This window comes from Trachypithecus francoisi, unplaced genomic scaffold (genome assembly GCF_009764315.1).
Source record: "Trachypithecus francoisi isolate TF-2019V2 unplaced genomic scaffold, Tfra_2.0 Lachesis_group3, whole genome shotgun sequence".
Classification (NCBI taxonomy): domain Eukaryota; kingdom Metazoa; phylum Chordata; class Mammalia; order Primates; family Cercopithecidae; genus Trachypithecus; species Trachypithecus francoisi.
The window spans coordinates 140891891-140905736 of NW_022681468.1; the positions used below are offsets into that span (position 1 = coordinate 140891891).

At 38.1% G+C, this 13846-nt stretch overlaps 1 protein-coding gene across 13 annotated transcripts in view; it reads right to left on the bottom strand.

The window, feature by feature from the left end:
- Positions 1-13846, bottom strand: part of GALK2 (galactokinase 2) — a 224774-nt gene that overhangs the window by 167845 nt on the left and 43083 nt on the right. For 12 of the 13 annotated variants that reach the window (XR_004432003.1, XM_033190171.1, XM_033190164.1 and 9 more), the window contains exon 2: positions 10106-10194. Coding sequence is in view for 12 of the 13 variants with exons in the window: in XM_033190171.1 (XP_033046062.1) it covers positions 10106-10194 (89 nt within the window). In the remaining variant the exon portion in view is untranslated. Of the gene's footprint in view, positions 1-10105; positions 10195-10660; positions 10681-13846 lie in introns of those variants that run through there. The other variant, XM_033190167.1, reaches the window with a different exon arrangement.

The following is a 13846-nucleotide window of genomic DNA, read 5'->3' on the forward strand; positions in this document are numbered from 1 at the left end:
CCCCAGTAGGGGCAGACTGACACCTCACACCTCGCACGGCCGGTAACCCTGTGAGACAAAGCTTCCAGAGGAATGATCAGGCAGCAATTTGCTGTTCAGCAATATTCACTCTTCTGCAGCCTCTGCTGCTGATACCCAGGCAAACAGGCCCTGGGGTAGACCTCGAGCAAACTCCAACAGACCTGCAGCTGAGGGTCCTGACTTTTAGAAGGAAAACTAACAAACAGAAAGGACACCCACACCAAAACCACATCTGTACATCACCATCATCAAAGACCAAAGGTAGACAAAACCACAAAGATGGGGAAAAAGCAGTGCAGAAGAGCTGAAAATTCTAAAAATCAGAGCACCTCTCCCCCTTCAAAGAAATGCAGCTCCTCGCCAGCAACGGAACAAAGTTGGATGGAGAATGACTTTGACGAGTTGAGAGAAGAAGACTTCAGGCGATCAAACTTCTCCAAGCTAAAGGAGGAAGTCTGAATCATCACAAAGAAGCTAAAAAACCTTGAAAAAAGATTATACAAATGGCTAACTAGAATAACCAATGTAGAGAAGTCTTTAAATGACCCGATAGAGCTGAAAACCATGACACGAGAACTACATGACAAATGCACAAGCGTCGGTAACCAACTCGATCAACTGGAAGAAAGGGTATCAGTAATTGAAGATCAAATGACTTAAATGAAACGAGAAGAGAAGTTTAGAGAAAAAAGAGTAAAAAGAAATGAACAAAGCCTCCAAGAAATATGGGACTATGTGAAAAGACCAAATCTACATCTGATTGGTGTACCTGAAAGTGATGGGGAGAATGGAACCAAGTTGGAAAACACGCTGCAGGATATTATCCAGGAGAACTTCCCCAACCTAGCAAGGCAGGCCAACATTCAAATTCAGGAAATACAGAGAACACCACAACTGAAACTCCTCAAGAAGAGCAACTCCAAGACACATAATTGTCAGATTCACCAAAGTTGAAAAGAAGGAAAAAATGTTAAGGGCAGCCGGAGAGAAAGGTCAGGTAACCCACAAAGGGAAGCCTATCAGACTAACAGCGGGTCTCTCGGCAGAAACTCTACAAGCCAGAAGACAGTGGGGGCCAATATTCAACATTCTTAAAGAAAAGAATTTTCAACCCAGAATTTCATATCCAGCCAACCTAAGTTTCATAAGTGAAGGAGAAATAAAATCCTTTACAGACAAGCAAATGCTGGGAGATTTTATCACCAGCAGGCTTGCCCTACAAGAGCTCCTGAAGGAAGCACTAAACATGGATAGGAACAACCGGTACCAGCCACTGAAAAAACATGCCAAAATATAAAGACCATCCATGCTAGGAAGAAACTGCATCAACTAATGAGCAAAATAACCAGCTATCATCATAATGACAAGATCAAGTTCACACATAACAACATTAACCTTAAATATAAATCGGCTAAATGTTCCAACTAAAAGACACAGACTGGCAAATTGGATAAAGAGTCAAGACCCATCAGTTTGCTGTATTCAGGAGACCCATCTCACATGCAGAGACACACATAGGCTCAAAATAAAGGAATGGAGGAAGATCTACCAAGCAAATGGAAAACAAAAAAAGGCAGGGGTTGCAATCCTAGTCTTTGATAAACCAGACTTTAAACCATCAAAGATCAAAAGAGACAAAGAAGGCCATTACATAATGGTAAAGGGATCAATTCAACAAGAAGAGCTAACTCTCCTAAATATATATGCACCCAATACAGGAGCACCCAGATTCGTAAAGCAAGTCCTTAGAGACTTACAAAGAGACTTAGACTTCCACACAATAATAATGGGGGACTTTAACACCCCACTGTCAACATTAGACAGATCAATGAGACAGAAAGTTAACAAGGATATCAGGAATTGAACTCAGCTCTGCACCAAACCAACCTAATAGACATCTACAGAACTCTCCACCCCAAATCAACACAATTTACATTCCTCTCAGCACCACATCACACTTATTCCAAAATTGACCACATAGTTGAAAGTAAAGCACTCTTCAGTAAATGTAAAAGAACAGAAATTATAACAAACTGTCTCTCAGATCACAGTGCAATCAAACTAGAAGTCAGGATTAAGAAACTCAATCAAAACCGCTTAACTACATGGAAACTGAACAACCTGCTCCTGAATGACTGCAGGGTACATAAGGAAATGAAGGCAGAAATAAAGATGTTCTTTGAAACCAATGAGAACAAAGATACAACATACCAGAATTTCTGGCACACATTTAAAGCAGTGTGTAGAGGAAAATTTATAGCACTAAATGCCCTCAAAAGGAAGCAGGAAAGGTCTAAAATTGACACCCTAACATCACAATTAAAAGAACTAGAGAAGCGAGAGCAAACATGTTCAAAAGCTAGCAGAAGACAAGAAATAACTGAGAGCAGAACTGAAGGAGATAGAAACACAAAAAACCCTTAAAAAAAATCAATGAATCTAGGAGCTGGTTTTTCAAAAAGATCAACAAAATTGATAGACTGCCAGCAAGACTAAAAAGAAGAAAAGAGAGAAGAATCAAATAGACGCAATAAAAAATGATAAAGGGGATATCACCACTGACCTCACAGAAATACAAACTACCATCAGAGAATTCTATAAACACCTCTATGCAAATAAACTAGAAAACCTAGAAGAAATGGATAAATTCCTGGACACATACACTCTCCCAAGACTAAAGCAGGAAGAAGTTGAATCCCTGAAGAGACCAATAACAGGATCTGAAATTGAGGCGATAATTAATAGCCTACCAACTAAAAAACGTCCAGGACCAGATGGATTCACAGTAGAATTCTACCAGAGGTACAAGGAGGAGCTGGTACCATTCCTTCTGAAACTATTCCAATCAATAGAAAAAGAGGGCATCCTCCCTAACTCATTTTATGAGGCCAACATCATCCTGATACCAAAGCCTGGCAGAGACACAACAAAGAAAGAGAATTTTAGACCAATATCCCTGATGAACATCGATGCAAAAATCCTGAATAAAATACTGGCAAACCGAATCCAGCAGCACATCAAAAAGCTTATCCACCATGATCAAGTGGGCTTCATCTCTGGGATGCAAGGCGGGTTCAATATATGCAAATCAATAAATGTAATCCAGCATATAAACAGAACCAAAGACAAAATCCACATGAATATCTCAATAGATGAAGAAAAGGCCTTTGACAAAATTCAACAGCCCTTCATGCTAAAAACGCTCAATAAATTCAGTATTGATAGAACGTATCTCAAAATAATAACAGCTATTTATGATAAATCCACAGCCAATATCATACTGAATGGGCAAAAACTGGAAGCATTCCCTTTGAAAACTGGCACAAGACAAGGATGCCTTCTCTCACCACTCCTATTCAACATAGTGTTGGAAGCTCTGGCTAGGGCAATCAGGCAAGAGAAAGAAATCAAGCGTATTCAATTAGGAAAAGAGGAAGTCAAATTGTCCCTGTTTGCAGATGACATGATTGTATATGTAGAAAACCCCATCGTCTCAGCCCAAAATCTCCTTAAGCTGATAAGCAACTTCAGCAAAGTCTCAGGATACAATATCAATGTGCAAAAATCACAAGCACTCCTATACACCAATAACAGACCAACAGAGAGCCAAATTATGAGTGAACTCCCATTCACAATTGCTTCAAAGAGAATAAAATACCTAGGAATCCAACTTACAAGGGATGTGAAGGACTTCTTCAAGGAGAACTACAAACTTCTGCTCAATGAAATAAAAGAGGACACAAACAAATGGAAGAACATTTCATGCTCATGGATGAGAAGAATCAATATCATGAAAATGGCCATACTGCCCAAGGTAATCTATGGATTCAATGGCATCCCCATTAAGCTACCAATGACTTTCTTCACAGAATTCGAAAAAACTACTTTAAAGTTCATATGGAACCGGCCGGGTGCGGTGGCTCAAGCCTGTAATCCCAGCACTTTGGGAGGCCGAGACGGGCGGATCACGAGGTCAGGAGATCGAGACCATCCTGGCTGACACGGTGAAACCCCATCTCTACTAAAAAAAAAATACAAAAACTAGCCGGGCGAGATGGCGGGCACCTGTAGTCCCAGCTACTCAGGAGGCTGAGGCAGGAGAATGGCGTAAACCCAGGAGGCGGAGCTTGCAGTGAGCTGAGATCTGGCCACTGCACTCCAGTCTGGGCGACAGAGCGAGACTCCGCCTCAAAAAAAAATAAAAATAAAAATAAAGTTCATATGGAAGCAAAAAAGAGCCCGCATTGCCAAGACAATCCTAAGCCAAAAGAACAAAGCTGGAGGCATCACGCTACCTGACTTCAAACTATACCACAAGGCTACAGTAACCAAAACAGCATGGTACTGGTACCAAAACAGAGATATAGACCAATGGAACAGAACAGAGCTCTCAGAAATAATACCACACAGCTACAACCATCTGATCTTTGACAAACATGACAAAAACAAGAAATGGGGAAAGGATTCCCTATTTTATAAATGGTGCTGGGAAATCTGGATAGCTCATCATCACTGGTCATTAGAGAAATGCAAATCAAAACCACAATCAGATACCATCTCACACCAGTTAGAATGGTGATCGTTAAAAAGTCAAGAAACAACAGATGCTGGATAGGATGTGGAGAAATAGGAACACTTTCACACTGTTAGTGGGACCATAAACTAGTTCAACCATCATGGAAGACAGTGTGGCGATTCCTCAAGGATTTTGAACTAGAAATACCATTTGACCCAGCCATCCCATTACTGGGTATATACCCAAAGGATTATAAAACATGCTGCTATAAAGACACATGCACATGTATGTTTATTGCGGCACTATTCACAATAGCAAAGACTTAGAACCAATCCAAATGTCCATCAATGACAGACTGGATTAAGAAAATGTGGCACATATACACCATGGAATACTGTGCAGACATAAAAAAGGATGAGTTCGTATCCTTTGTAGGGACATGGATGCAGCTGGAAACCATCATTCTCAGCAAACTATCGCAAGAACAGAAAACCAAACACCGCATGTTCTCACTCATAGGTGGGAACTGAACAATGAGAACATGTGTACACAGGAAGGGGAACATCATACACCAGGGCTTGTCATGGGGTTGGGGAAGCAGGGAGGGATAGCATTAGGAGATATACCGAATGTAAATGACGAGTTAATGGGTGCAGCACACCAACATGGCACATGTATACATATGTAACAAACCTGCACGTTGTGCACATGTACCAGAGATCTTAAATTACAATTTAAAAAATTAATTAATTAAAAAAAAAGAAACTGGCATATATACAATGGAATACTATACAGCCGTAAAAAGGAATCAGTTAACAGTATTTGCAGTGACCTGGATGAGATTGGAGACTATTATTCTAAGTTAAATAACTCAGAAATGGAAAACCAAATATCGCATGTTCTCACTGATATGTGGGGGCTAAACTATGAGGACGCAAAGACATAAGAATTAGGAAATGAACATTGGGGACTTGCAGGGAAGAGTGGGAGGGGGGCACAAGATAGAAGACTACAAATGTGGTGCAGTGTATGCTGCTTGGGTGATGGGTACACCAAAATCTCACAAATCACTACGAAAGAACTTACTCATGTAACCAAATGCCACCTGTACCCCAATAACTAAGGGAAAAATAAAATTTAAATAATAATAAATAAAAGTACTTTGAAAAAATTTTTTTAAATCACTAGTGTTTCTAAACACCAATAACAGACTACCTGAAAAAGAAATGAAGCAAGCAATCCCATTTGAAATAGCTATAAAAAAATGAATATCTAGGAATAAATTTAACCAAGGCAATAAAAGACCTATACAATGAAAACAATAAAACACGGATGAAAGAAACTGAAGAGGATACAAAAAAAATGGAAAGACATCCCACATTCTTGGACTGGAAGAATTAATGTTGTTAAAACGACCGTACTACTACAGATTCAATGCAATTCCTAGTACGATACCAATGACATTCTTCACAGAAATAGAAAAGAAATTCTAAAATTTGTAGGGAACCACAAAAGACCCCAAATAACCAAAGCAATACTGAGAAAAAAAGAACAAGAAGAAGAAAAAGCTGGAGGCATTACACTATCTGACTTCAAATACACTACAAAGCTACAGTAATACTATGGTTTTGGCGTAAAAACAGACATACAGACCAATAGAACAGAATGGAGAACCCAGAGCTAAATCCACGTATTTACAGCCAACTTTTTTATTTTATTTTATTTTATTTTATTTTATTTTATTTATTTATTTTTGAGACAGGATCCTGCTGGAGTGCAGCAGTTTGATCTCGGCTCACTGCAGCCTCCGCCTCCCAGGTTTAAGAGATTCTCATGCCTCAGGCCCCTGCGTAGCTGGGATTACAGGTGTGTGCCACCACACCCAGCTAATTTTTATAGTTTTAGTAGAGACGAGGTTTCATCATGTTGGCCAGGCTGCTCTCAAACTTCTAACCTCAAGTGACCCACCCGCCTTGGCTTCCTAAAGTGCTGGGATTACAAGCACGAGCCACCATGCCTGGCCAAGGCCAACTGATTTTCAACAAAATTACCTTTATTCATTGGGAAAAGGACAATCTGTTTAATAAATGGTGATGGAAAAACTAGATATACATATGCAAAAGAATAAAAATAGGCCCCAATATCTCACCATTTACAGAAATCAATTTTAAATGGATTAAAGACTTAAAACATCATAACTGAAACTATGAAACTACTAGAAGAAAACATAAAGGAAACACTTTAAGACATTGGTCTAGGCAAAGATTTTATGAATAAGACTATAAAAGCCAGACAAAGAAACAAAAATAGACAAATGAAATTATATCAAACTAAAAAGGTTCTGCATAGGAAAGGAAACCTGCCAATAGAGTGAAGAGACAACCTGTTGAAAGGGATAAAATATTTGTCCAACAAGGAATTAATCTCCAGAATATATAAAAAACTTAACAGCAGTAAAACAAATATCCCAATTTAAAAATTGGCAAATGGTCTGGGTGTGGTAGCTCACGCCTGTAATCCCAGCACTTTGGGAGGCCAAAATGGGCAGATCATCTGAGGTCAGGAGTTCATCCTGGCCAACACAGTGAAACCCCGTCTCTACTAACACTACAAAAATTAGCTGGGCATGGTGGCACGTGCCTGTAGTCCCAGCTACTCAGGAGGCTGAGGCAGGAGAATTCCTCGAACCCAGGAGGTGGAGACTGCAGTGAGCCCAGATCGTGCCACTGCACTCCAGCCTGGGCAACAGAGACTCTGTCTCAAAATAAATAAATTAATTAAACAAATAAATAAAATAAAATAAAAATTGGCAAATGATCTAAATAGACATTTCTCAAAAAAAGACATAAAAATGACTTACAATCATAGAAAAATGCTCAGCATCACTAATAACCAGGAAAATGCAAATCAAAACCACCAGGAGATATTATCTCACTTCAGTTAGGATGACTATTATCAAAAAGACAAAAAATAATAAGTGCTAGAGAGAATGCAGAGAAATGAGAACTCTTCTACACTATTGGTGGGAAAGTATAGTATAGTATAGCCATATGGAAAACAGTATGAAGGCTCCTCAAGAAACTAAAAATAGAACCACCATATGATCCAGCAATACTATTACTAGGTATATATCCAAAGAAAAGGACATCAGTATGTCAAAGAGATATGTGGCTCTCTTGTTTACTGCACCACTATTCACAATAGTCAAGATACGGAATCAACATAAATGTCCATTAACAGATGAATCGATTTTTAAAATGTGGTGAATGTATGCAATGGAATACTATTCAGCCACCTAAAAGAGTGAAATCCTGTTATTCACAGCAACACGGATGAGCTTAGAGAACGTTATGTTAAGTGAAATAAGTCAGGCACAGAAAGACACATACCTCATGTTCTCACTCATATATGGAAGCTAAAAGAGTTGATCTCATAAAAATAGAAGGTAAAATAGTGGTTACTAGAAGCTGGGAAGGATAACATATAGGGAGGACAGGAAGGGCAGGTAGGGAGAGGTCAGTTAGCAGACACAAGAGGCCAGGTGTGGAGGCTCACGCCTGTAATCTCAGCACTTTGGGAGGCCAAGACAGGTGGATCGCTTGAGGTCAGGAGTTCAAGACCAGTATGGCCAACATGATAAGCTCCCGTCTCTGCTAAAAATACAAAAATTAATAAGGTGTGGTGGTGCACACCTATATTCCAGCTACTTGGGAGGCTGAGGCAGGAGAACCACTTGAACCCGGGAGGCAGAGGTTGCAGTGAGCCAAGATGGAGCCACTGTACTGCAGCCTGGGTGACAGAGCAAAACTCTATCTCAAAAAAAAAAAAAAAAAAGTCAAAAAAATCATAAATTGAGCCATCATTAAGTCAGGGACCTTCACAAGTCTGTAGTTGTTAAGCTCAGTACCTTTTGTGGAAATGAGCAACTTACTAAATCTTATGAAAGGGAGTACATCCTCTCTTCTACTATATCTAGTTTCCATCCTTGAAAACACATAAACTAAAAAAGTAATACTCATTGGAAATAATAAAATGATAAAATGAACCTAAGGTATCCTTTTATGAAATTACCTGCTATAATAGTAAACACAAAAACAAAACCTGGAAATAGCTTTAGCTACAATGAGAGAAAGTTGTTAAATAAATTACATTAATTTAGTAAGCTATCATGAAGTCATTAAAATAACTACGAGCACTACACAGAACCACAGTGCTGTGGTTTGAATGTCTCCTCCAAAACTCACACTGAAATTTAATTGCCACTGTGACAATATTAAGAGGTGGGACCTTTAAGAGGTGAGTAGATCATGAGCGCTCTCCCCTTAGTATCGCCCCTTAGATAATGCCACTAACTCTGGAACAGGTTAGTGACCTCAGGAGTGGGTTCAGTGCACATCCTTTCTATATCTTTTTTTTTTTTTTTGAGACGGAGTCTCGCTCTGCCTTTCTATATCTTGCATGATCTCATGCCCTCCTACCCTTCCACCATACAATAACTCAATAAGAAGGCCAGGCATGGTAGCTCATGCCTGTAATCCCAGCACTTTGTGAGGCCGAGGCGGGCAGATCACTTGAGGTCGGGAATTCGAGACCAGCCTGACCAACATGGAGAAACCCCATCTCTACTAAAAATACAAAAAATTAGCCAGGCATGGTGGCACATGCCTGTAATCCTAGCTACTCGGGAGGCTGAGGCAGGAGAATCACTTGAACCCGGGAGGCGGACATTGCAGTGAGCTGAGATTGCACCATTGCACACCAGCCTGGGCAATAAGAGCAAAACTCCGTCTCAGAAAAAATAAAAAGAGAAGAGAATAACGCAATAAGAAGGCCCTCACCAGATGCCAGTACCATGATCTTGAACTTCTCTGCCTCCAGAATCATGAGTCAAATAAACTTCCATTGTTGATAAATTACCCTATCTGTGGAATTCTGTTATGCCAGCAGAAAATGGAAATAGATACATAGAAATATTTATGATATATTAAATGAAAAAAAGATAAAAATGGTATGTAGTCTAAGTACAACTATGTCAATTATTATATACATGGACATTGATAAAATGATAGTAAACAAAATGTTGACAGGCTGTGTTATTTACCACTAAAAGGTAGTAAAATTCAAAGTACTTCACAGGATAAACAAAGGAAAAGATAAATTCATCTAGAAGACCTGCAAAATCTGGACCACACTTTTAGTAGCAAGGAATTATAAGGTTTCCCTGTGCCTCTCTAACCCAGTGAGTAAATATAAAACCATCAAAACTACTTACCACAGTCTAAAATTTTAACCTGTGGCCTAGAAAAATATTTTCATTTTTTATGAAAACAATATTAACAACGTGGTTTCAACAAATTTATACATTTAAAAAATGAATGAACAATACTAATAACATGGATAGGGAAAGATAAAAGTAAAGTGTGTTCCTTATGCAAAGACACATCTTACTATTAGTAGATATATGTGAAATATTCTATTTTGGGAAAAATTAAGAAAAATATGTTTTTAAAAATTTAGATCTTACCAAAGGATGAAGAAAAAACTTAAGAGAAGGAACTTTTGAAATACCTATTATGTTGACTCTTCCTGGTGCTCGAACATAAAACTTGGGAATAGATCCAAACTTGGAGTTAAACATCTCCTTTAGCTTCAGTAATCTGAAAATAAAAGTACAATATTTCAGATTATCATATAACAGAAAATCCATAACATACACACACAGACACACACACACTCCATAGGCCTGCCACCATTCATTATTCCTTAAAAGAATAAAAGCAAAATTTCCTAGTGACATACTTCCTTGAAAATCCCAAATGAACAATATTGTAATCTCTAAATGGCACAAAAGTATAGCTAAGTACACTGAAGAATTTAAAAGTTAAGATTGATATACCCAACAGAAAAAACTACTTCCTTCCCTTTTGAAGAATCTAGTTTCTGTATACTTTTTTGGTGACATTCAGGGCAGAATCTCTTATATTAAAAGGTGCACCATGCAGTAGTTTATTTAGTTTCCTAAGGCTGTCATAACAAAGAACTATAAACTGGATGGCTTAACACAACAGAGATTTATAATCACAATTCTGCAGCCAGAAGTCTAAAGTCAGAGGTCAGTAGTACCTCTGAAAGCTGTAGAGGAGAATCCTTTCTTCCCTGCCTCTTTCTATCTTCTGGTAGCAGCCGTCAATCCTTGGTATTCCTTGGCTTTCAGCTTCATCACTCTTATCTCTCCTGTGTCACCACATGGCATTCTCTCTGTTTTTCCTTCTTGTAAGGACACCAGTCATATTGGATTAAAGTCCATCCACTCTAATTGAGTATGACCTCATCTTAATTGATTACATTTGTGAAGATGCTAGTCCAAATAAGGTCACATTCTGCAGTTTCAAGTAGATATGAATTTGGGGGGTTATACTGTCTAACTCAGAACATGTAGTCAAATAAAATCTAGACTGGACATCAGGAAACCACAGTTGTAATTCTAATGAGATCTCTAATTCAATGTCGAAGTTTGGCAAATCATTTTCTCCTGGCCTCTCTTCTCTAAAATATGAGAATTTGAACTAGATATTCCTCATAGGTCCCTTCCAGACCCAAAATTCTTGTAATATATTTAATAACTTGATACTCTCAAATTATCTCAAGTCAATTCTGTGAATAGCCCTTATTATTTGTAGTCCCACATCATATTGTATCTGGGTACTAACACCGGGATGATAAACATTTATTAAAGCCTAAATATTCAGGATATTAATTAATTAAGAAACAGACACCCGCACCCAAAAAAACTCAAGAAAATTTAATATAATAATATAAAAATATGTGGAATATTGTTGGAAGTTATTCAAGCTCATCTCTTGGGAATTGAATAGTCATCAGAAACTGTTTATACCAGTTTCTTTGGCTCTCTTCCTGCCTCATTCTCTTATTGCTCCAAAGACACCATTATAATTTCTCTCTGCTCGGTACTCTTTGCATTCCACCTGCCTCTGTGAACCTCTTAGTTTCTGCTCCTCCATACCTTCAGTTTTCATGACACTGTGGCCTTGACTCTACAAGACTTAACAGCTCCAGTGTCCTATACTAACTGATTACATTGCTGTGTCCTTTCGTTCAAATTCTCGAAAGATATAATCAGCTTGGCAGAGTTTAGGTCCTGTATTCATACAGGTCTAGATATCTGTGGCCAAAGGGTGAGGTCGTTTAGTACAAATAAGGTCACTTGTTTTAGTTACAAATATGATCACTTGTGCTTACTCTTTCAGCAGAGGCTGTGGAAGAGAACAAAAGATCTCAGCAGGAAGACAATAACAGAATCTCTAACATATGACTCAAAATACATTTACTGGACTACCTGGTAGATGTGGCTGCCTAAATCTGAGTTTCTCTATATATCCTCAAAAAACAAAACAAGAACAAACAAAAGTATACAAAAACTCTGTCTTCAGTATAACTAGAAGACAAAAATGCCAAACTTCAAGTTACCTATAATAGGGGGAAAAAAGAAGAGAGAAAAGAAGACCACATTGAACTACTGGAAACAAAAATTGAGCAAAAAAGCCAGGCACCCTGGGTGTGCCTGTAGTTCCAGCTACTCTGGAGGTGAAGGCAGAAGGATCGCTTGAGCCTAGAAGTTCTGGGCTGCAGTGCGCTACGCCGTCCAGGTGTCTACACTAAGTTGGGCTTCAATATGGTGACCTGTGGGGGCCACGGGATTACCAGGTTGCCTAAGGAGGAGTAAACCAACCTAGGAGGGAAATGGAGCAGGTCAAAACTGCCGCACTGATCAATGGCAAGATCCTGTCTGCGAGTAGCCACTGCACTCTAGCCTGGGCAACATGAGACCCTGTCTTTGAAAAAAAAAAAAAAAAAAGAAAGAATGAAATGGAGGGAGGGAGGGAAGGAGAGAGAGGGGGAGGGAGGGAAAATTGAGTAAAATAAAGAGAAAAGAAGGGAGCCACCAAAACTAAGATTAATCTAAAACCACTACCAGAAAGAAAAAGTCCACCTATTAAAAAACAGGAGGTGTGGGAAAGAAAAAGAGGAAAGTAGAATAAGCTCATTGATTACTAAATAGGCAAGAGGTAAAAGTTAAAAGATACAAAAAAAAAACTGACAAAGCAATGATTTTTTTTAAATTATAGTACAGACATATACAAGGATATTATTAAAGAAACAAAAGCATAGAAAGAACAGGTCCTGTGCAGTCAGGTAGACCTGGGCTTAAAACTCTCCTCTACACATGATGAAATTCATTAAACTGGATTAACCTTTAAACTGGATAGAAATATGTATCCCATAGATTTGTTGGGAAGATTAATAAGGTCATTTGGAACAGTGTCCAGTCCAGCACTGGCATGAAGTATGTGTTTAATAAATGGTCGTTATGATTGTATCTTAGTTCCTGGGTTCAGTATCATTTCCACTCTGTAGCAGGTGAATAAGAATACATCATAAGCAATGAGAGATGGTAGGTGTGTTTGTGTCAGGATAGGAAGCAATGTTAGTGCACTGGGTAATTTTAATGATGCTATTGATAAATCTTGGTGCTCTCTGTCCAGCTTCTTCTATTTTATAGAGAAGTTTGTTGAAGCAACTGAGGTTATTTGTCTGGATTTGAAATAGAATGACATAAAATTGGTGCTTTTCAACAACCACCACTGGAAAAAAATTAAAAACTGACAAAGCAGATAGTAGAAGTTAAATAAGAAAATAGTCCCCTGTTTTCTAAGGGTGTTTTAAAAATGTAAGTACAAAGGTAACCAATAAAACAAAAATATAAATCTTCCTAAATACCATAGAAATTTTAAAAATAAAGGAGAAAAGAAAAATATCTGGTAGATAGGAAAAACATAAAATGTACCATAGCATACAATTACAGGTCGAGCATCCCTAATTCAAAATTTCAAAATCCAAATCATTCCAAACTTTGAAGCTTTTTAAGCACAGCCATGATGTCATAAGTGGAAAATTCCACACCTAAGTATTTAACGCAAACTGTTTCATGAATAAAATTATTTTAAATATTGTATAAAACTACTTTCATGCTATATGAATAAGATGTATATGAAACAAATAAACTTCATGCTTACATTTGGGTGCTATCTCCAAGATATCTCATTATATATATGTAAATATTCCAAAATCCAATAAATCTGAAATCTGAAAAACTTCTAGTCTCAAGCATTTTGGACAAGGGATACTCAACCTGTATAAAATAATACAACAACTGAAATCAAACATATTAATCACATTAATAAATGTGAATGAGCCTCAACTATTAAAACAAAAAGATTTGCAATTTTG